The sequence below is a fragment of the Tachypleus tridentatus genome, chromosome 2 (assembly GCF_004210375.1).
Source record: "Tachypleus tridentatus isolate NWPU-2018 chromosome 2, ASM421037v1, whole genome shotgun sequence".
Lineage (NCBI taxonomy): Eukaryota > Metazoa > Arthropoda > Merostomata > Xiphosura > Limulidae > Tachypleus > Tachypleus tridentatus.
This window is the reverse complement of record NC_134826.1, coordinates 61,943,254-61,968,229: the sequence shown is the minus strand read 5'-3', so window position 1 is coordinate 61,968,229 and position 24,976 is coordinate 61,943,254. Positions and strand designations below refer to the sequence as shown.

The window sequence follows — 24,976 nt, the reverse complement described above, 5'->3', positions numbered from 1 at the left end:
AAATTATTTCATTGAATATTGTTGTTTTCATGTTATATTCCAAGCATTCTTTTACGATTAGCATTGCACATTTGTAACCACTTCATTCTAATTTGCTTTTCAACATTTATTCGTGCCTTAACATCAGAACAAATAGTAACTAAGACGTACTAGCTTAATACAATGTCAAGAAACAAAAGATTTTCAGTAGTACTTTAGTACTCGTATAATTTGACGATTCGAGACTACAATTTGTTGAAATTTGTCACAATTAGTTTGAGACCATGAAAACGCATGTAATTTTTGTATCTTATTAAAACAAGCGAATCTTATACCTCATTCAAAATCGCCCTAAGCTTTAAGGAAACATTTAATGCACTCAGAAACTACTGCATGTGCATTTAGAAAATATACTACAGTAGATTTTGTACACCTATAAGCACATATAAAATGTTTCTGTCAGAATATCTAACAAATAAATACATATTGTGCCCTTTCGCGCAGAAAGGAACATACACTTAGGTGCCCTTTAACAGTACATAAGAACATTATCAAAGTATTTCTCAACCAATCAGATAGAAGAAAATACATTTTCTAGTTTAGTCGCAGAGGAAGAACCGAGTCTTTTGATAAATAAAATACGTTATTTTTTGTTCCGAAAGGAGGACTGAAGGAATCCTCTCTTCTTGTGCTGTGATTTTGTTTGTTGAATTGTGAAGGCAAAAAACTAAACCTATTTTCAGAACATGTTAGGAGACAGGATAAAACTTCGCTAGCTCATCCAAGTATATCGTTTAAATTTTTCTACTATTAAATCAAAGATAGGAAGTAAGATTTATTTACTTTGAACTTTTTAATGTTCAGTTTTGAAATTTTATATCTAAACCAATTACGTATATATATAACAGTTTTTTAACTCTTAAAGATAAGACAATGTAAAAGCAGCGTCTCCTTACATTTGATGACATTCCAGGCCATCTTTGCGAAACAAAAAATATAAAAATTTAAATTGTTTTATTGTTACTTCTACAGAATGTTAAAGAAGAAACTTCATGGTTCATTCATATAAGAACAGTATTTTTTAGCTTAAATATATTACACAGTTCATGTAATATTTATAGTGAGCCACCGATGTCCATGTCGTTCCAGCTTGTTTTAATACCTTATAATTCTATTTTGTTCGTAAAAGATACCTTTCATAATTGGTGCAGATAGTGAACGACAGTTCTAAACGTTAGGGTTGAGCACTCACCCATAACTCCTCTAAATTTAATACGAATAGAGTTCAGATATGATATATGGCATATCCGTACAACTGTATGGGTCCTATTTCGCAGATATGTTTTTACTAAAGTGCATTCTACTCTTTGTTTTTTTGGCTTCACAGGAATGGCAAGATGGCGTGCGCGTGTGCATCATTCGTTATGAAAGACTGTTAAATATGGCTACTGTTCCTTTAAAGTCGGTTTTTGGAAGATAACCCTAACTCTGCTATTAAATTTCATCAAACTGGTCCAACAATTTCCTCACAACCGCTTCTTGTTTCAACTTCATATATATATGACACCATTCTATGTAAAAACATCATAATTATTGCTATTTCTGAAGGGTTTATGTATAGTAGTCGAATTTAGCTTTCGAATTAAACTACGCGATTTCTTTAAAGCTCCAAGAATGTTCTTTCGGTCACAATGGGATGCTGTAAATTCTGTTGCCGAGATAAAAATCACTTTGATAAAATATTCTGTAAGTAAAACCATTGTCATCCAAGTATGTCAGTAATTCATTATTTTAAAGAATAGTGCATTATAACTTTTCATTTCCAATAAAACTTTGACGAGCTAATTACTGAAAAGAAATGTATAAGGATGTGCTGAATGGTTTGAACATCCCAGTAACCTATGACCAAGGTTTATATAACTATCGATTTCAGTGCTAAGCCTATCTTTTCTAGAAAAAGAAAATAAGTGTACATGGGTTGTGTTACGCCGGTATTTCTGCGATGTAAAAAAAACACAGCAAAAACATGCACACACACTTAAAAACGTCACATTGAAGTGCACAGAACAATAATAATATTTGAATTTAGTGGTAACTCGAGAAATGGACTACGAGTTCACCATTGTAATTACGTATCTCTCAGTGCTTCTTTATACAAAAAGATGGTGTAAAAATCCAAATATAACACTTTACATCACCAGTGATAAAATGATGAACAAACGAAAGATAATGGGTTATAATATTAATGGTATAAATGGCCTAGTCTGATGACGAGGTCCTCTGTGTGAGATGGAAACATACTGGTATAATTTAAATAAGAACAAGTTTATTTTACACTAAAACCGTTTTCATTACATCTTCATTGTTACGTCAAGTGTCTCTGAAACTAATTATTGATTAATAATCGTGTGTGCGAAACGTTTACAAGTTACTTAATGTGAACTAAATTGAGTAAACCTTAGAACACTTGGGATATTCTCAGTCGAGGAATCGACAGTGTTATCAATATTTATTTTATAATAGCCTATTAAAACTATAAGTAGTTTTATATTTTCGCGGATTTAATTCGACTTTCGCGAATATATTTGTATAAACAAAAGAGCAGAGATTTAACTTCTTTGAAGTATATTCAAAAGCACTTGTAAGTACAGCTGCGCACAAAAGTTCCTGGTCTTGACACTATAAACTAGAAAAAGTCAGCAGTATCCATCGCCAACTGTTTAGTTGATCTTGTATCGAGTAACTGTCAGGCTTGCTGTTAGTCTCGTAACGTATCTGCAACCCCAAAGTACGACAACGGCTAGTGAGCTATAATCATTGTATTGAGATCTCGGACACGTTAAATACTAGACATGACCGTTTGCTGCCCTTCCTAAGGGTTTATCATCCTGATGATAAAAAAATAGTGTATAAATTATTATCAGTAGGACCTCTGAAGAATAACTTGTAATGGGGCAATGTAATTAAAAATTTTACACACATGCAGTACAATTAATTAATTTTACACACATGCAGTACAATTAATAAATTTTACACACATGCAGTACAATTAATTAATTTTACACACATGCAGTACAATTAATAAATTTTACACACATGCAGTACAATTAATAAATTTTACTTAAATAAAGTTTTCAAGGTGTGAATCAGATGTGAGAGCCTTTGGTTTATTTTATATCTAGGTTGTACTATTTTAAAATAAGTGTATGATGCAGTTCTCTTATTTCTGCATACATATTTAAACAGTGTAGAAAGAATGAAAGTCTAACTACACGAAATTCGTAAATGAAACACAACAACAATAAATGAGTTAGTCAACTCAAAAGTCTGAGAAACTCGGTGTAATTCCTGATGTAAGACTGCGATCGAACAGAGATGAACTATGGTAAATATCGATTAGTTACCCGAAGCTTTCAAGCCAAAAAATGTATCCTAGCGTGGACCATGTCTGATCCATCTACATAGCGCAATAGAAGCAACAGTTCGTAATTCATAGTATCTCGTGGTTTATTGCCACGTGCATAACGTTCATTGTTCAGTACTCTTTAGAGAAGATCTTATTTCAAGCATAGATTGACAAGCGACATCAGTTGAAACTATAACAACACGACTGTACATGTACATTGGATATTACATAGAATAACCTGAATATCGAGTACCAAAGAAGTTATGATGTTACCATAGAAACCCATATTTGTTCAAAACAAGTACGGGCTCTTTTCAACACTATTACAATGTCGCCATAATAGTTAAGTCTGATGTCAATAGATTCTTCACGCAACCTAAATTCATCACTGCAGGTTTGCTCTCTGGATATATATGTATATATATTTTTTCCAATGTGACGAAATTGTAATAAATATATATATATATTCAATTAACGAAATTTTCTTCCAAAAGAGACTAAGATAGATAAAAACAGTGGGATAGTTCTAATTACAAATACGACAAGGGTCAACCAATGCCCCATTTCTAATTTAAATGTTACAGAAACAAGAAAATAGGTTAATTACGATTTTCATTGATTTTATCCTTTAACATTTAAACGCTTCAAGATATTGTGCTGTAATTCAGACTTCGTTAATGTCGTTATGTAATGATATCTAAAATGTGCTACTAATAATAAAATGGACTGGCATGGCTAGGTGGTTAAGGCACTCGACTCGTAATATGAGGGTCGTGGATTTGAATACCCGTCAAACCAAACATACTCCCTCTTTCAGCTGTGGGGGTGTCATAATGTAACGGTCAGTCCTACTATTCGTTAGTATAAGAGTAGCAAATGAGTTGGCGATAAGTTGTGATGACTAGCTGCCTTTCCTCTAGTCTTACACTGCTCATTTAGGAACAGCTAGCGCAAATAGCATTTTCCGCGAAATTCAAAACAAACCTTTCAAAGAAAACCGACCAGTAAGAAACAAACAAACATTAATAATAAAATATGTAAACCCCAGCTTAAAATTTTCTCTTGTTATTTAGTTGTAAAACATATTAACGAATCGGGATGTTACCTCTAATAAACTTAAAATCTCCAATCTTCAAAAAATTAATTTATTTGCTCGCAAAACCTTTACCGATGCATCAGTTTAGATACTGCAGCTGAACAGGTTTTCCACCTTAAACAAAAAATAGTTGACTTGCATGAAAAGAGTGAATATTGCCGATAACTCTTTGAATAAAGTTGTTTATTTTGGTATTTTAATGCTAAAATTTAATTTCTTTATGGATCTGGGTTTTGAAAAACAACGAATGCTGTATCTAGAAAATTCTTAGGGTATGACGTAAAGTGTTTTAGCACATTCGATTGTTTGTTTTGTTTTTTTGAATTTCGCACAAAGTAACTCGAGGGCTATCTATGCTGGCCGTCCCTAATTTAGCAGTGTAAGACTAGAGGGAAGGAAGCTAGTCATTACCACCCACCGCCAACTCTTGGGCTGCTTTTTTACCAACGAATAGTGGGATTGACCGTCACATTATAACGCCCCCACGGCTGAAAGGGCGAGCATGTTTGGTGCGACCGGGATGCGAACCCGCGACCCTCAGATTACGAGTCGCACGCCTTAACACGCTTGGCCATACCGGGCCAGCACATTCGACGCTAGAGTATAATACAAAGATAGTTGTGATGTGTAGAGAGTGAAATCATTAGTGTGTTAACTGTCGGGATTACTTTACAAAATTAAGATCATGTGTGAGTAATATTTAATTGTAAATATAATTTTATTTGTTTTACGCTAGTTAACGTTATTTGTAACGAACGCCTATAGCAAATCATGGCAGTGTGAAAGTGTCCAAGCTTGTAGAAACCTTAAAGGAAGAAACAATGCAATATTTTATCATTACATGGTATGGATCTAGTTATGAACCAGTTTCTTTTTTTTAGTCTTGATGGATGGTGGTAGGATGCTACTAAGTGACCACCACCTCCTTGGTCAATAATTCAAAACAGGGGATGGAAGCAGATAACCTTAGACGATTTGCCATAAATTTTAAATTAATAAATATGTATATATATTAGTGAAAATTAATATATTTGATAAAGTTAAGTAATCATACTCACAAGGAACGACTGTGTTAAAAACAGCAAATCCAAACTTCTGACTAATTATATTAGTTTGTTATAACTTAAAAACGCAAAACAAAACAAGAATAAATTAAACAAAAAACGCTGCACTAATTTAAAAGATCCCAAGATACAAAACTAGTATTGTAAAATGTACCCTAGGTTTTAGAGGTGTCTGAAGAAGTAGAACCCACATTGCGGTGGGGATACACCATCTATCCGTTTTAACTTCCTTTCGCTAGTCTCACATTAGAAATAAAAGATTAGCAATAGATATATAAATATAAATTACAAGAGCGAGACAACATCGTACATCTATATCACCCTTCGCTGCCTGTAGACAGTTATGGGAAGGTGACTGCTCTCCAACGTAAAGAAGAAAAATTAATTAAAATAAAAATAAGAATAAGAAAATAAGGTACCACCATTTAAGGGTAATTAAGTTGAAAATTTACCTTTTTAAGTTAACAATAGCTATTAGAAATTTTAAGTAAAATTTCTCTAATTTTTATTTCTTTATATTTATTTAACACATTCTTATATTTATTATAAAATACTTTAATAATTTTATTTAAAAAGTTTCTTTATATATATATATATACTGTTTAACATAAACTTACATTTGTACTCACTACAACTCTAGCGCTTTATAACTGATTTGATTCAATTTATATAAAAATAAATTGCTATAATCTCTAGTTTATGGTTGGCTTCTCACTGCGGCTTTAAAATAAAGGAAAGAAAGCGTAGTTACGGCCTGTATATCACATGAAACATAACACGTTAAGAAATACGTATACTCCATATCGCAGGGGTGGACAAAAAGTCCCCTGAAAATGTAGTTAGTTTGTTATATCTTTTATTAGATAAGAGCAAAATATGTAAAACTATATATTTTTAAAACACAGTCAACGATATTATTCAAATACCTGAACTTTTCATGATTTTCATTACATATTATCACAAAATGTGTTGTGTATCTGCTGTAGTTTCATAGATCTTCTTATCCCAATTAGCCTACAAAATGATCGATCAAGTTAGGGCTACCGTACAGTGTTCATTATAGACAGCAACAGCTGAGGCTATAAACAGAATTGCATCTCGCTAGTTGAAGATCTTTAATTTAATATATATATATATATATATCCTTGTTTCTGAATGAATCCATCAACAGAAGTTTAATACGTTTAACTGAAACGGTTTTGGAGATTTACCACGATGCTACAACATGTGTCGCCATGTCCATTCATGCTCTTTCTGATGACTATGCATCTTGTCAAACGTCCTCCAGAGATATTTCTACTGCTGATTTCATAAACCATCTAATGTAGGAAAATAATAATGTCCTAGCGCCTGTTTCAAATTCTTTCGAACAGAAATCCATGCGCTCTGTGTCCCGACGACTTGGCCGGTGTATTTTCTCATTGGATACTTGTTTCGTTCTGTATCTGTTTGAGGTATACGAAGTTGATTAGGTATACTGGGAAAAAAACTTATACATATGTGTTGTGTATGGCTTTTACAGACTGGATTTTTTATTGATTATATTAAAAACTGTTGCCTGGGACATGTGAATGGGTTTTGCCATTTTGTTATTGTTGTTGTTCGTGAATTCTCATCTGTTGCAATACAATGCACTTTGCCTACCACGCTTGGAGCACTTCTTGCAGGTGTCTTTCTGGAGGGTTCTCACACCCCAAGTTGATTCATATTCATTTATTATTAAGCATAATGAATATTCCTGTTGTGGAACCAAAACAACGATTTCTTTCCAGTGGCATCACATTACCTACGAAACGCTAAACAGTATTAAACGTAATTTTGACATATTTTGTTTTACCTCAGTCGTTGTGTCGTCTTTGATTGTCCCATGGCTTTGATATTTCCATATAGAAATCGTTTAAGTATAGTATATAAAATTCTCTGTACATGGTTTTTCAGTTTGTGCTCAGTTGGACAGGCTCAAAGTAAACTTACTTTTTGTTTATATTTTGTTCGTTTCTGGATTTAATTTTGTTTTAATTTGACAAAATTTAATAACGTAATAACTGGTTGTTTGTTATACAATTTCGCGCAAAGCAAAAAAAGGGCTATCTGAGCATAATGTTCCTCATTCTAAGCTGATAGGAAGACAGATTAACAACAGAATGGGCAATTGTTTGGATACTTTTGTCTGATCAAACACATTATGATTTGACCATCACTCTTATAGCACACCATTCTTGCAGCAGTCTTGAAACCTCAGATTCCAAGTTCGGACACCTTTATCATTAGATCATACCAGAACAGTTCCGTTGCAAAACTTATATATTTTAAATTGTGCTATTAAGTAAAATTATGCATATTATAACTTAAGAACATGATTCAGTAAGGCGCTCCCGGCATGGCCAGGTGGTTAAGGCACTCGACACGTAATCCAAGGGTCGCAGGTTCGAATTACCGTTACACCAAACATGCTCACTTTTTCAGCCGTGGGGGCATTATAATGATACAGTCAATCCCACTATTCGTTGGTAAAAGAGTAGCTCAAGAGTTAGCGGTGGGTAGTGATGACTATCTGCCTACCCTCTAGTATTACCCTGCTAAATTGGAGATAGCTAGCACAGATAGTTCTCGTCTAGCTCTACGCGAAATTCAAACAATTAACAATGAAAACAATGTTACCATACAATACGAGGAAAATGTAGATCCTTTTCACACTGTTTTTGAATTGTATGGTAATTAAAATTTCACGAAACTCAATAACGTATATAATAATGAACCACTATAAGAGTGTCTGTAATACTTTTCTCTATTCTTTACTCGTATGTATGTTAAGGTTAAGACAGTTCGCTGTAATAATGAATTACTTAACTTGGTTATGAGATTTTAAAAAACTAATAATTGTTTTACTTGTGGTTATAATTGTTCAAAGTAATAACGAATTGCTTAAAGCTCCATTATAAATAAGAAATCATATCTATCTTATAGGAAATCATGTGAATGAAGTTATTCAAAGATATACTAGAGGATACATCAAATATATTTTTACCTTAAGAAATCAGGGCACATTTTAGGTACTTTGTGATATTCCATAATTCTTCTCTTCAGTGTTTAACAAAATATTAGGCTTAAATAAAAAAAACATTAATAAATTTAACGTATGTATGTATTTGTGTGAGTAACCCTTTCATTTGAAGATATTCTTCAATACTATCATGATTACTGACCCAGATTTGCTCTTTGCATGCGATTAACAAATTCGTTTACATTTAATAAAGTACTAGAACACACTGGGAACGAATAAATGTTATTACTTCAACAATATATGTTACAAATATATGTTGAAACTCAAAATTGTATTCCCACTTTTTGACAAATTAAAACAGTGAGTTAAGATGTGATTTATTTTAGAATAGCTAAAGAAAAGTTCAAGGAGAGACAAATGACAGAAATATAACTCATATATTCGCCCAGTGTGGTAAGATATCTCCATTACCTTGTCCTATCTCAAACCTATATAGCTGATCAGATTGAAAATTATCGCGCAACTCCTATCATATCAGACAAATGTTCGACTCACGTTCTTCGTGTTATGACGTAACTTAACTCACTGGTGGCGCTTTATGACGATATTTGTGAAGCAGATTGTTTAATATACTGTGAAATAGTGACAAGGGTTAGTTGCAGCTGACAACTAACTTTGTAATGAATCGTCCGACTTGAACGGAAAATGATGTGACAAATTTATTGAATGAACTTTCTAATAAGGATATTGTTTTTGATCTAGTATTGGCCGATCATCAATGAATAATAAATCCAGTAATGGTTTGCTTTATATCCAAAGGTATGGACAGCTAGCAGAATGACACGCAGTTATTACTTGAATTTCCTCGTTTATATTCACAAGTTAACCAAATAACTGAAGCTAATAAAATGCGTTTTTTGTCCTTTTTTTGACATTTTAATGGAATAAATATTTCTACGCCTTAGGTTTGGTTTGTTTTGTATTTCGCGCAAAGCTACACGAGGGCTATCTACGCTAGCTGTCCCTAGTTTATCAGTGTAAAGCAAGAGAGAAAACAGCTAGTCATCATCATCCACCGCCAACTCTTCGGCTACTCTTTTACCAACGAATAGCGGGATATACAGTCACATTATAACGCCCCCACGGCTGAAAGGGTGAGCATGTTTGGTATGATGGGGATTTGAACCTGCGACCCTCGGATAATGAGTCGAGTGCCTTAACCACCTGGCCATGCCGAGCTTTCACTGTTAATATTCTGTGCATTTGTTGTTTCGATACAGATTGTTATAAAAATTTCCTTTTGAACTAAAACAGTTTTGTACTAATACGTTCAAATCTATAATTAGTGTTGTTTTTTTAATTCTCATATGTAGCTAAGCCTTTTCAGTAACATTGATTGGAGATTTCCTTCGGATACTTAAAGGTGAATTTTACAGAAAAATGAAAACTAAAACTTTGCAGTCAAAAGAACTACTCATACTGATTAATTTTGCATGTTCACATTTTTTGTAAAAAATATATGCTAATAAATGAAACATAGAACTTGGTGCAGAAAGAGCCCTTTCCGAGCGACAATCTGAGCGTTTTATTTTTTACGTTTGTCGCTAGGAAAAGTGCTGTGACGTAATAGTTGCCAAAAAACCGCCAACGCCAGCGCGTTGAATGTAAATACATATGGCCAGTGCATACGGAGAAACAGAGGCGGAGTCTGTTTTGACTTTGTGTTCTGAACTGTGTCGAGTAGTGCCATATCAATTCGAACCTACTCTGAACGAACCTAGAACAGTTACTTTTGACACAGATCTGACAAGTTTTAGTGATGAGGTCAGTTCCACGAGCGAGAGTAGCGGAACTGTAAGTGATACTAATAGCGCCCAGGCCGGTTGCGAGTCGATCATACCTCCAGTGGAAGAATGGTAAGCCTAAGTAATGACAACAAATATGGTCTGTATTATTTCACGTGCAATTTTAAGCATCTCGAAACCTGTCTGGTGTTTATAAATTATTGGTATCACAGACTAGGTTTTATTTGTTTATACCTTGCCGACAATGGTAACTAATACTCGGCCCTTCCACAATCATTGTACCGAGTATTTATGACTCGTAACAAAATGAATTTCAATTATACGTCATAATTCTGTCTATAAAATCAAACTAGATGTAGCAGTCTGAATAGTTAATTTAATATTTACCATAAATGTATAATTTAATTATATATGTATGTTTGTGCAAGGTATAGGTTTGGTTTATGCGAGCAGATGCCAACCAGGAGAGAGTGCGTTTGTTGTCGCTCATGCGACAAGGTGTCAAAGCGATTAAACGTATGTAATCCGAAAAAAGCACCGATAGATTTACATAAAACACCAGCACTGAAAGGAACAAAATGGTCAACGCGCAACGAAGCGTGTTTGGCAACTATTACGTCATAGTTGTAAAATGTCACGGAAACAGCCCAACGACCGAGAGGAACTTGAGTTTGAGGACCCACATATTTTGTTCCATTTTTTACTCAGAAACTAAAGTGTTTAAAAACATGGCAACCACACAGGAATTATATCTAACCAAAGTACAGTTTCTAAGGCAATTATTAAATTTGTTGAAAATTCACCTTTAAAATATTTTTAACACCAGTAGAAACATCTGACATTTGTATAATGTCTTATCTGATTAGTTTTAACTCATCTTGTATAAGAGATTTATTGGCTGCAATATTAGTTTGAAAAAAGAATTATGACGAGCGTTTCATCAATTACTTTAAGACCTGAATTGTTCGTTTGGATGCTAGAATTTGTTTGTTTTGAATTTCGCACAAAGATACTTGGGGGTATTCGAACTAATCATTCCTAATTAAGCAGTGAAAAAACGCAGCTAATCATCACCGCCAGACAAATATACTTTTACCAAAGAATAGTGGGAGTGGCTATCACAATGTAACGCTCCTACGGCTGAAAGATCAGGCGTATTTAGTGAAATGGAGATTCAAACCCATGACCCTCAGATTGCGAGTAAAGCGTCCTAATCACCTGGCCATGATGAACCCGGATAGTAGAAAGCTCTTATTTCCTCTTAAAATAGTTTGATATAGTTAAAATGGATGTTAAAATTATCTAAATATAATGTAAGAAATATTATTATCAACTTTATCACGAATAATTATCAGGGTGTTAAATTATATTAAAGAGATTTTGAATTTTCAAATTAGCAAGTCTCGTGACAACCACAGCTCATATAAAGTCGCAGTAGAACAAATTTTTTTCACAACTACATTTTGTCAATGTTCGGCGTTGCGTATGACATCGTAAAGTTATCGTTTTTTTAAAGGAAGGATAAGGAACAGCCTCGTCTGACGCAAAACATTTATACACCGAAGTCATAGAGATGTGTTAGACCAGGATCTAGAAATTCCAAGACTATAATATTCCGTGTATCTCAGAACGGTTGGTATGGGTATTAAAACTTTTATTGATAAGCAAAGAACAACGTTGTTCTCTCCTTATTAATAAAAGTGTTAATACCCATACCAACCGTTCTGAGATATATTTTGATTTCAAGTGGATTTTTCGCCATCAAGATCTAGAACATCAAATGGTATTAGAAAACAAAAGACTATGGATCAGCTTAGACTACAAGAACCTCAGAAATAGACCTTCAAGAAGTCCAGCCATTGTAAGTAAAGTACTGAACTTTGTAGCAGAAGAGAATCGACGAATACAAAGGTTTGTGCTCGTGACAACAACTGTCAATGTATTTCCGGCAACAGTAAACAATAAAGCCAACTTGTACATCTGTCTAGGAAAGCAGCACAAGTTGCTTTCAGGTGATATTCATTTAACCTGAAGCAGCTGTAGAATTAAATGAGTGCTTATATTATTTCTTAAAAAGACATATTGGCCAAGTTACATATGGATTTCTCTGTGATCAGACAGTTGACACGGATGCTGAAATCTGTAGTCCTCCTAGATGCATTATGGAAGACCTCTGAAAGAAGTGGTGTGCCTTGGACATGACAAACCTTCGACCAATGGAAATTAATTGTAGGGTCACTGTCACATTCATGGTTATTTTGAACAGTAATGACGTAATAAAGCTCCAAAATTAACCAACCTTTGTATGTATTAAAAATTTAAGCATTTATTTGTTTAGAAGAATGAACATATATTTTCCTTCGTTATTTAAACATCAGCTCACTTTTTTATATTTCAATAAAATTTTAAGAGGAAAACATATTTATGTGTGTACTGCGATCACACCTAGAAGCAAACGTGTTTATTTATTTGGTAATCTCGCTAAAAGCTACACCAATGGTTATCTGTACACAGTCATTCCTCATTTGAGTTTACACTGAACTCTACCTAAAGTCACCAGAGGCTGTTTGCACGAAAATAGTACCTTAGTTAATTATGCAAAATTATATATATGCAACTTAATGTTCAATTTAACGACAGATAAAAAGCTATTTACGTCTAGAAATCGTTGTGGAATAAAACATTAATTCGAAGACTTTTTTACCTTCATTACATAATCATTCTACACTGTGAATTTCAAATCAGATTTTTCTGTATTAAGTAGCATTTCAAATCTACATTTTCTTTTTTAGGTCCTTGTAAAATACTTTTTTTTTCTTTGCTTGGTCTTCAGTGCATTTTTTAGAACTACTCTGTACATTACTGAAATAAATTATTACTTGTCTTTCGTTAATATTATCTATTACTCATACTCTGGAAATACAAGCGAGTCTTCAGATATTATATGAAATATTTTAAATTTTCCTTTCCATGACTGTAGTGCTCATTGCAAGTACACAAGCGAAAAACATGGATGTTTTGTTTTCATTGTACAAGAATATTTTGGATTTTGGCCGTTAGACATTTAAATATTCTTCAATTTATGATTTAGTTAAATCTGTCATACCTAAAGCTCTCCTTCAAAAACAACAACAACAAAAAGTGTCAATATATATCCGAAATGTTTCTCAGTCTTCAGGCGACATGTTGAAACGTCGTTAGATCTTTGAATATGAAATTTTTACCGTGTGCGTTTCGATACGTATCTCGTAAATGTTGCAGTGAAACGAAAAGCTTGATTGAACGATAAAATTGTAATTTATTAATCTTACGAAAAGATCTGAGAAACGTTTCTATTTGTAAAAAAAAAAGATAATAAAAAACCCCTTATGCATAAAGGACATTTTATTTACTGAAATTTATCTACATTTTATATTTAGTTGAGGAAATAAATAATACCTTTCTCTTAAAGCAAATGAAATCGTTAACTTTAAGTACTTATAAATTCATTTGACAGATTACGTGATTACTAAGTAAGTTGAAGTACGTTAAGTTGTGACTTGCTGTTGCTTTTTATACAAGATGATGTATGAGCAGGCGGGACCAACTCTTTCCGCTAAAGCGCCAGCCGACTTCCGGTATGCTAAAAAAAAAGTTCAAGGACGAACCTGACGACTTCCGGTAATAAATGGAAAGTAAAGCTTTCTTATCCATGGATAGTAGACATGAGAAATTATAGGAAAATGCTCGTTTTGGCTTCCTTGAGTCGCAGTTTCTGAGCGACAGCGAGAGAACTTAATAAAATGGTCGCCATTTCCAAGCTACTTCTAAAATTACAATACTCCGTCGGATTTAAATTTATCAGAAACTTTTCACAGAATTGACGATCTGTGGATATTTGTATTATCGTAATTAATTGCTTATGTTAATATATATTTGTAAAGATTTAAAACAAGTTGTAAATTACAGGAAAATAAATACTTGTTTCTGAATAAAATGAAGACATCGTTATATTGAAATACTGACAGGAAATAAGTAATGGCATTTCGACCTAGAGGGAGTTGATTTAACAGTAAAATTACTTATTTACTTTGTATTGAAGGATAAAAATTCTGTTGGAATTCTAATCAGAAGAAACTGCTATCTTTGACTTAAGTATCCGATATATTATTACTCCACCTTCGAACCACTTAAAATCTTATTCATAAGAAGAAAAAGAAAACCTATAACAAGAATGGCTATTGTGGTTTAAATAATTGTTGCGTTACTTGAATTTTTCAAAGAGTCATGATTAAAACCGAATTCTAGGTGTTCCTATTTTGTTACAGTAAAACACATATCGCGGAAAAAAAATAGATTTATATGCGTAAACCAAACAAACCGAAATGTATTTATGAGTAGGGTAAATTTGTATAGCTTCTAATTTAATTGTGTGTTTGTTTATTTGTTTCGGGTACTTGTGGAAAACTACATAGGGGCTACCAGCGCTAACCTTTCCTAATTTTGAATTGGTAGACAAGAAAAAGAAGGCAGTAATGACATTTCGGCCTCGAAACCCAGATCCACTACTATATTATGGTATACTCTAATCGAATAGTCGAACTTGACTGTCACACTTTTAACTACCTCCGTCCCCCTTCACTCATGTGCGTAACGGGATTAAGCGGCAACAGGATAAGAACAAAGGATCCACAGAGCATCACGCTAATCTTTAGGGCACATAACGTTCTGTTTGTTATATTATTTTGTTATTGTGAGTTCACAAATTGAAAGCTAAAATCTAAATTACCTGTATGCAATTTAATTTTTTTCATTAGGTCCGGCATGGCGAGGTGGTTAGGGCGCTCATCACTTAATCTGATGGTCGGAGGTTCGAATCCCTGTCACACCAAACATGCTCGCCTTTTTGACCGTGAGGTCGTTATAATGTCACGGTTAATCCTGCTCTTCTTTGGTAAAAGAGTAGCCCAAAAGTTGGCAGTGGGTGGTGATGACTAATTATCTTCTTTCTAGCCTTATACTGCTAAATTATGAACGGCTATTGCAAATAGCCCTCGTGTAGCTTTGCGCAAAATTAAAAAAACGAATAATCCTTTCATTAAAGTAATGTTTTATCTTATACAAAATCTGCAAAGTAAATCTTAATAATAATGTTGTAAACGCATAAATGAGATGAAAATTTAAAAAAAAAAAAACATTCAGGCGACAATTTGGTCATCTTGGAAAATTTTCAAAGTGTAATTTCTGTTTACTCCGCGTATATATTGTGTCTGTTTCCTGAACTTTAGTATATATCGTGTCAAACAATGTTTATCTGGTTAAAAGTCATGTTATTAAAATCTATATTCATGAGAAACTTAGTTATATTATACCATGGGAGGATAATCTTTGGGGTGAACAGTAATTCTCATGAAGGCCGAGAGAAAAATCTCTCGAAACATTGTAGTCACATACTAATGTTGAGGAAAAGCTTCGTTGACTGACGTTATATACAATCCTCTTAGAAAAACAGTTTCGCTACATATCAGTCCTTTCTGGCAAAAAGCTCAGCTTACCTTTCTCGCTATATATCACAATAGCTTAGATATATTGATGTTACATACCAATTTTTTTCCGAAAGCTGCTTAGTTAACTTTTGCGTTGATACACTAATAGTTTTAGAGAAACAACTTCACCGACTCTGGTGCTATATAATCGAGTGTAAGAATCAACAATGTACTATGTATGTAAGTAAAGTATTATTGCCAACTGAACATTCGAGAACGTCGATTTAAAGCTTATAAATCGTAACACGCGGAGAAATAGACTACAATGTTGGTTTGCTGCGATTAGTATATTATTAACCTCGAAAGCTATGACTGTAATAAAAGCTTATTAATCGAAAATAAAGATATTTGATGAGGAAAGTTTAGAGATTTCAAATATTATAAACAATTTAACTTCAAAGAACTAACTTTAAAGGATAGTATTTCTACGAGGACATTAAATATCTTCGTCGGTAAATATTCAGCTTGTATATGGCGTAAGACCAGCCAACGCAGAGAGCTAGATAGCCTACTCGTGAAGTGAACTGTACGTATATTAACTCAGAATTAATTCGCATCAAGTAAACCGTCGATACAATATTCAGTTCCAGATCAGATAGACGGCTTAATATTGTTTATAAATTTGTAAATCTTTTGTATATAAATCATTATTTGCAAAAGCTCTTTGTAATAACTGTTATTATAAATTGTATTGTTGTTTGCATTTTAAAATATCTTTATGTAAAGAAAGAAAATTGTGTATATCAATCTAGTTGGTAAATATCATAAACTTGACACATATCGGCATTTAATTAACTTCTAAATTAATATATCTGGCTATTTGAAATCGTTATACGTAATATAAGAAACTGGAAACTCGTCCGAGGTAAATTATAATATGTAACAATATATATATATTTATTTAAGGAAACGGTTTCAGCAACACTGGTTATATATACCAATCCTTTTAGAGAATTAAGTGATCCATCTTTGTAGTTAATTACCGACCTTTTAAGATAAACAGCTTTACCAACTTTGGTGTTACATACCAATCGTTATTGGGGTAGAGATTAGCTAACTTCGGGATTAATTATCGATCGTTTTAGAAAAACAGCTTAACCAACTTTGATGCTACCAATTACTCAAAAGAAACAATTTAGCCAACTAAAGCGATACATACGAATCCTTTTAGAGAAACGGTTCAGCCAAGATGAGTTACTTTTGCCAACTGCAGCATTATCTACCAGACTTTTTAAAGAAATAATTTCAGAAATATTGGAATAGTATAATTACTATTTTAAAAGAAATAACCCTGAGAACTTTGGCGTTAGAAACCAACAATGTCTTACAAACAACGTCGTTAACGTTGACGTTATATGCTATAATTATAGATTATGAATGTTTTCATTTTTTTCAAATAAAAGTTTTGTTTTGCATTTTAGCAAATCATATTAAGGAAAGTGTCGCACATTTGTAAAACAAATTAATTCTGAATCAACATTTAACGAATGTTAAAATTTAGGAGCTGTTTTTAATTATTATGAAGATTTGTTTTGAATTTCGTGCAAAGCTACTCGGGGCTTATCCGCGCTATCCGTCCCTAATTCAGTAGTGTAAGACTAGATGGAAGGCAACTAGTCATCACGACCCACCGCCAACTCTTGGACTACTCTTTTGCTAACGAATAGTGGGATTAACTGTCATGTTATAACGCCCCCACAGGTGAAAGGGCGAAAATGTTTGGTGTAACAGGGATTCGAACCCGCGACTCTCAGATTACGAGTCGAACGCCTTAACACACTTGGCCATGCCGGGCCCATTTAAATGTTACTATTATAATCTAACTGTAAAAATGATGTGTGTGTTAGAATCCATCACCCAGATATACTGTGCACTGTGCACTTATATATTTATTAACAGACATGTTTCAATATAGAATACAGGAGGTAAATATGAATGACAATTATAAACAATGTTGAAAGTGACCCCTATTGGCATCAATACAGGCCTGGATCCTTCTTATTTTGTTTCTAAACACTGCTATCAGTTGCTGGCTTGAAATAGACTGAATAAAATATGATTACAAAACTGCACAGTGACTTTCCGAACACCCTGTAGTTGACTCAACTATCTTACTATTTTGTGAAACCTGTGAAATGTGTGTACAAGCGCTATTTTATTTAAGGATTTTTTTCTCAAAAATATTTTGTGTGGTAACTGAAGACTATTCAACGGTGTGCATTGGTGTGTTTGTAAATAAGTACAAATATACACAATGGGCTATCTGTGCTCTGCCTACCATGAGTATCGAAACCCGATTTTTAGCGTATCTGCATTGGTATTTTTTTCATTATTTTTATTCAAGAAAGGGAGCGATAAAACATTTCTACTTGTTCATAGAATTTTATCCTTGTTTTTAAAGATACAAGTACTTAGTTAAATGGATCAGTTATTTTAGTACAAGGACTAAGTACGAAATTAGCATCAGATGAGGTAATAAGGGATTTAGTAGCAAAAGAAAGAATGAAAATGAATATTATAACGTATATTATCCTTCATAGAATTGCTTCCCAACGGATACTTTCAGCTAGTATATATAAATTACCTCCACAGTAATAAATAAAGCTCTAACTACTTATAATGCATGTAATGTTAGAAATTATTAAACATTGCTGTAAGGCTTTAGCTCTGACAGAATCGATTGTTTCTGTTGTATGGAACGAAACGATTTTATTTCGATATTGTTATGAGCAACGTTGTAATTTGTTGAAGTCAGTGCTTCTCTCATTATCTTGCTACGTATGGTAACCGAGACATTTTTTTAAATTTGTTTTATTGTTTCCTCTAGATGACATCATAATATATGTTTTTATTATTTTAAAACCTGCAAGGGTCAAAATCATTACTTTGCTACCAGGATAAAAGAAATGGGTTTTGTAACTCAATTTTGTTGCCAAACAATCACCATAGCAACCAGACTGTGTGCTATTTGTTGACAATAAGGCAGTTAGTGAGCTATAAAGTACAGTCACTTAGTCGAATTGGTCTTTTTTTTAACGCAAAGTTTACACAATGGACTATATGTGCTCTGTACACACAAGAAATCGAACACCGGATTTTAGCGTTATAAGTCAGAACTAAGAACTAAACATTGATTCACTGGGGGACTAAAAGAGGTATACGCATGTTTCTATTCGAAGTACTACTAAGACTTTTTTATGTATTACTCGTAAATTATTTCCTCTTGCAAACTATAAATAGGAATAAACTAGGCTAAGCTGTACATTATATTTTGACAATAACCTGTAGTTTGTTTTCGAGAAACACTAGTAAAATCCATCGTTCGCATACTGATGAAAAGTGAATAAAAACTTCTTTTAAGTTTGAATTCAAACTTCAACGTAAATTGTTTAAATTAATTTTCTTTGTTTTCTTGGCAATAAATATCACAGGTGGCGTAGTAGTTGGGCATATTCTAAGAACAAATGCATTTACTAACGTGTCGAAATTTTCTGTACGTATTCGAGTTGGCAATGTCTCATAAAGTGAAATTAACAATCCACTTGTACTTGCAATACAAATATCATATTGCATCCTGGCGACAAAGAAGGGCATCTTTTTATGTATCAACATTTTACTATTCGCAACCCGTTGTTGCAAAAACGCGCTACACACGTTGATCTCGTTAGAGGTTTATAATGACAATATTCAAATCCTACTATTAGATCACCAGGTCCGGCATGGCCAGGTGATTAGAGTGCTCGACTCCCAATATAGGGTCGCGGGATGGAATCCTCGTCACACTAAACATGCTTGCCTTTTCAGCCATAAGTGCGTTATAACGTAACGGTCAATCCCACTATTTGTTGGTAAAAGAGTAGCCCAAGAGACGGCGGTGGGTGGTGATGACTACCTGCCTTCCCTCTAGTCTTACACTGTTAACTTAGAGACGGCTAGTGCAGATAGCCCTCGAGTAGCTTTGCGCAAAATTCAAAACAAACCAAACCTTTAAACACAGCTATTATAAAAACCACGTGATATCGAATACGTTTCCTTATTAGACATGCTACAATATATTGATTAAATTATACGTATACATGTGTATTTTGAATGGTGTAAAATTATAGTAAGTTGGAAATTCCAAGTACTGTTGTCTTGTTTGTTTGTTTGTTTTGAATTTTGCGCAAAGTACTTGAGGGCTATCTGCGTTAGCCGTCCCTAATTTAGCAGTGTAAGACTAGAGGGAAGGCAGTTAATGCTTACCACCCACTGCCAACTCTTGGGCTACTCTTTTACCAAAGAATAGGGGGATTAACCGTCATATTATAACGCCCACAAGGCTGAAATGACGAGCATGTTTGTTATGATTGTGATTCAAACCCGCAACTCTAATATTTCGAGTCGAATGCCTTAACCGTCTGGCCATGCTGGGTCTCATCAATATTTTATATTGCAATATCACCATGAGTTATCTTTTACTGCAAAAAATCAACATGGCGTCTAAGACAGTATTCTTCCCTTTGTTTAATAAAACCGTCTCTTGTAATAGTAGACAATGAGATATCATAGAGTTATTTAGAAAGGAAATATAGGGATTCGACCCCCAGATAACAAGTGAAGTGCCATAACCACTTGACCTTCCCGGTCACCTTAACGCTTAAACTTCAATTATGTTTTACAACTCTGTAATTTCCTTTTCTATATGTTAGTAGCGCGAATTTTTTTATTATAAATTTCACTTGTAGTCGGCATATTTCACACGTAGGAACAATAGCAAATATGACAACGAAAAACTTGTGAATGAATCTAATATGCAAAACACGACATAGCCTTTAAACTGTTTGAAACTTTTAACAGCAGGAATAACTAAAGTGATATCCATAACACTAGTCCACTTATCTTCAAGCGGTAATTATAAAATACATTTCGCAAACTATTTTAACAAGATTCAATACAGTAATACTCGCAGCAATAAATTCAATTACCTTAAAGTGATAATTATAGAACACCATATTTAACAGCAAAATTATCTATTATATTATTCATTACAAAATGTTCACTTACCTTAAAGAGTTAACTATGAACACCATTAATTAACAATGGTCAATATTTAGGTAACAATTATTCACCAACGTTTTTCAAATGAAGTGCGCAACCAAATATTTTATTTTACCATTCGAACTCTTTTAACTGAGGTATTATTCATGTACATATGACTTAATGTTTCGAACATATTTCAAGCTGACCGTTTTATATAAAAAGAAAATGTTAATTGTATTTGTTTTAAATATTTTTACCTATTCTTATAATTAAAAGACGATTGCATTTTTCTTTTTTCTCTAAAAGACTGGTTATAAAGAATGGACCACTAGAGGTCACTTCAAACTTTCTGGTGTTACATTATTATGGATGTGCTCATCAAGAGGATTGAGCTCTTCACGTACTAAGATGTATGTTTTTACGTCTTTAAAATATTTTTAGGTACTTGTGTTCAAAAGTTAATTTGGCGTTTCATAAAATACTATTAAAAATAAGAGTCGTGTTTATGCATCCATCTTTAACTTGATACTCTGTTTATTAAGAGAGAACATCTTACCTCAAAGGAATTTCCAGTTCCAAAATAGATGGGTACAAATGCTAGCCATACTATACAAGTAGTGTACATAGTGAATCCTATGAACTTGGATTCGTTAAAGTTTTCTGGGATTTTTCGTGTTTTGACTGCATATACGGTGCAGATAGTTATGAGAAGCATGTTATAAGCTAGTGATATCAGGAAGCTGGAATCTTTTATTCTGCACTTCAGTATAACTTCGTTTCTTTTTCCATCTGGGTAATACTGTTTGGTCCCTGGTGGCTCTATCACAAACCACACCATCGTCCCTATTATCTGCACTGCAATGAATATCAAAGTTATGATCACTTGGGACTTGGGACTTATAAAACTAGGCCTTCTAGCCGACTTACGAGCGCTGTCAAAGATTCGAGAGATACGGTTTGTCTTCGTTAATAGGGAGCTATAGATTATAGAAAACCCGAAACCCACACCGAAACGTTGTAGCCCACAGATGACCATGCTGGGCTTAGCTAGCAAAACGAAGGTCATAAAGAAACAGACCAAGATACCAGTGAGCAACATATAACTCAATTCACGCCCTGATGCTTTGACAATTGGTGTGTCGTTGTTCTGAAGGAAAACGACAATAACGGTGCTTGTCAGAATGATTCCCAGACAAGATACACCAACAGGTACAATGGAAAAATACGAGTTCCACCGCATATACTGCTGAGTTAGGTCGTAGCAACTCGCCTTGTCCGCGTACGGCCAACGTCCGTGACCACAGTCTGCGCAAGTGAACTCGTCCAGAACGTATTCCCACGGTTTGCAGCTGGAACAGATCCAACAGCAGATGTCTCCCACTTGCATCTTTTTCACCTCTCCCACTTCACAAGGAGCACTGCAGATGGAAACAGGGATTTGTCTTCTACCTTCATTCCAAATCACCTCGTCTAGGTCAAGATGCAGTCCGTCAAACCAGCGTCCCAGTCTTTTGTATTCGAACAACGATGAATTACCTATTCTCTGATAATTGTAGATAATGTAGCGGCCTAATCCATCTCCCTGGTGGTTAAACTTCACTTCACTTCCTGCTAAATCTGGTGATCAGAAAAGACAAATCAGTCGTTTCATCCAGCAACATTTAACAAAACTAACAAGGCTTACTGAGCTCTGCCCGCCATGAAGAATTGAAACCCAGATTTTAGCGTTATAACTGTATAAATATACCACTTACCCGCCGGAAGAACCAATTACATTTCGTGAATATATTATTGAAATACGTTGTTGTACAGTTAAAAAATTTAAAACTGTCAGATATTAAAATAGCTTCCGCATAAAACAAATGAATACTAATATTGTGAAGGATACAGAATATTTGGACATCGTGAATATAAAGAAATACACTTTATATATTTTATTGTTTGTAGTGTTTCTCTAAATTATCTACACGTGGTATAAAATTTGTTATTTTGAGTAAATAAATATTTTGAGTAAATGTTTCTTTTTTAGTAAAATTATTGAATTCGCCTGGCTTCACGGTACAGAAGTATGTCTACAGACTCAACTCGCAAGAACCCGGGTTTCGATACCAGTGGTGGGCAGGCAGTGCACAGATAGCTCATTGTGTAGCCTTGTGTTTAATTTAAACAAACAAATGAAACAACACTAAAAGTCAGACTTCTATAAACACCATAATAGACATAACATGGATAACCTATTACGTAATATTGTGCTTAAGAGGAAATGATTATACAAGTACTTCTTTATTTAGTATTAATAGAATATATTATTAAGAGGAAACTAACATATATCTGTAATAAAAGAAGTTAGACATAATGATAGTTCACGTAGTTTATATTCTTAAGCAGATAAAAACATTGGCAATGTAAGTACAAAATTAACTTGTAAATTTTAACAGAAAGCTGAAATAACTAAATCTGTTATTCACGTATTAACTTTCTGTAAACTAGTTTGTTTTTATCTTCAGTTTGACACATTTCACGTTCAGTTCTATTAAGGTTTACAGTCATTTTAGAATTATAGGGTCATATTCCACCTTAAGAGTGAATATTTCACGCATTGCTAAGAAAGGCAAATCATAATGTACATATATATTGTAACATTTTATTCTAATCAGCAAGTTGGTCTCAGAATAGATTAATTAATCTCGTGTCAAGTTAAAAATGATAATCAAATAATAAAGTATGAACTCGAACAAGATTATTTTTCTATCTGCGTGAATTTAAGCATTCTATATTTAGTCATAAAGTGTGAACACGTAGTAGATCTTCCACATCTAAGTCTTAATTAGTTAATACCATCATAAAAAAGTGGTTACAATTTTTTTCAGTCAAATCAGAAACTTTGTAAATTTCCAAAATGCCTTATAGTGTAGGATTTGTCGTCGTTTTGGTATACAAACAGACACAAGCGTCTTAAATCAAACACGATCAAGAAATACTTTCAATGGCAGGTTAAAGGTCAAAAAGAGTTTTGAGTACAGAAAGAATAGTATGATTAACGTGTAAAAACGGTTGGAGAGGTTGACACTACCAAAGATGATGTCCTTTAAACACAGAGGCCTGGCATGACCTGGTGGTTAAGGCACTCGACTCATAATCTGAGGGTCGCGGGTTCGAACCTCCCTCATACCAAACATGCTCGCCCTTTCAGCTGTGAGGGCATTATAACGTGACGATCAATGCCACTATTCGTTGGTAAAAAGAATAGCACAAGAGTTGGCCGTGGGTGGTGATGACTAGCTGCTTTTCCTCTAGTCTTACACTGCTAAATTAGGGACGGCTAGCGCAGATAGCTCTCGTGTAGCTTTGCACGAAATTCAAAACAAACCAAACCTTTAAACGCAGCTTTTATAAAAACCACGTGATATCGAATACACTTCCTTATCATTTGTTTGTTTGTTTGGACATTTCGCACAAAGCTACTCGAGGGCTATCTGTGCTAGCCGTCCCTAATTTAGCAGTGTAAGACTAGAGGGAAGGCAGCTAGTCATCACCACCCACCGCCAACTCTTGGGCTACTCTTTACCAACGAATAGTGGGATTGACCGTCACATTATACACCACCACGGCTGGGAGGGCGAGCATGTTTAGCGCGACGCGGGCGCGAACCCGCGACCCTCGGATTACGAGTCGCACGCCTTACGCGCTAGGCCATGCCGGGCCCACTTCCTTATCAAACATACTACAATTTAATAATTAAATTCAGCGTATACAAGTGTATTTTGAATGGTGTAAAATCACAGTAAACTGTATAATTAGTAAATATTGCTACTGCTTCTCTAACAGGATCGTTGGTTTTATATTTCTTCTTCTTCGTTGGATTTTTAAAGATATTTGAAGTGGCAGATACGAACATGTTTATGCCCCAACACCGTAATCGTATAGAGTCCACAATGAGTAGATAGTGATTAAATATCTCTGCAGCTTAACCATCATCTTACTATGGCCGCAATCATTATATTATGAGTCGAGTTCCCTAACCACTTGGCAATGCTGGTTCTAAAATAATGATACGTTTTACCAACGTATAGTGGAA

General features: G+C 34.1%; 1 protein-coding gene across 6 annotated transcripts in view; it reads right to left on the bottom strand.

Annotated features, from left to right (window-relative positions):
• The window catches only part of LOC143243959 (metabotropic glutamate receptor-like), a 133,615-nt gene that overhangs the window by 17,131 nt on the left and 91,508 nt on the right, over positions 1-24,976 (bottom strand). For all 6 annotated transcript variants that reach the window (XM_076487837.1, XM_076487833.1, XM_076487834.1 and 3 more), the window contains one exon: positions 21,455-22,515. In XM_076487837.1, the coding sequence (XP_076343952.1) occupies positions 21,455-22,515 (1,061 nt within the window). The remainder of the gene's footprint in view (positions 1-21,454; positions 22,516-24,976) is intronic.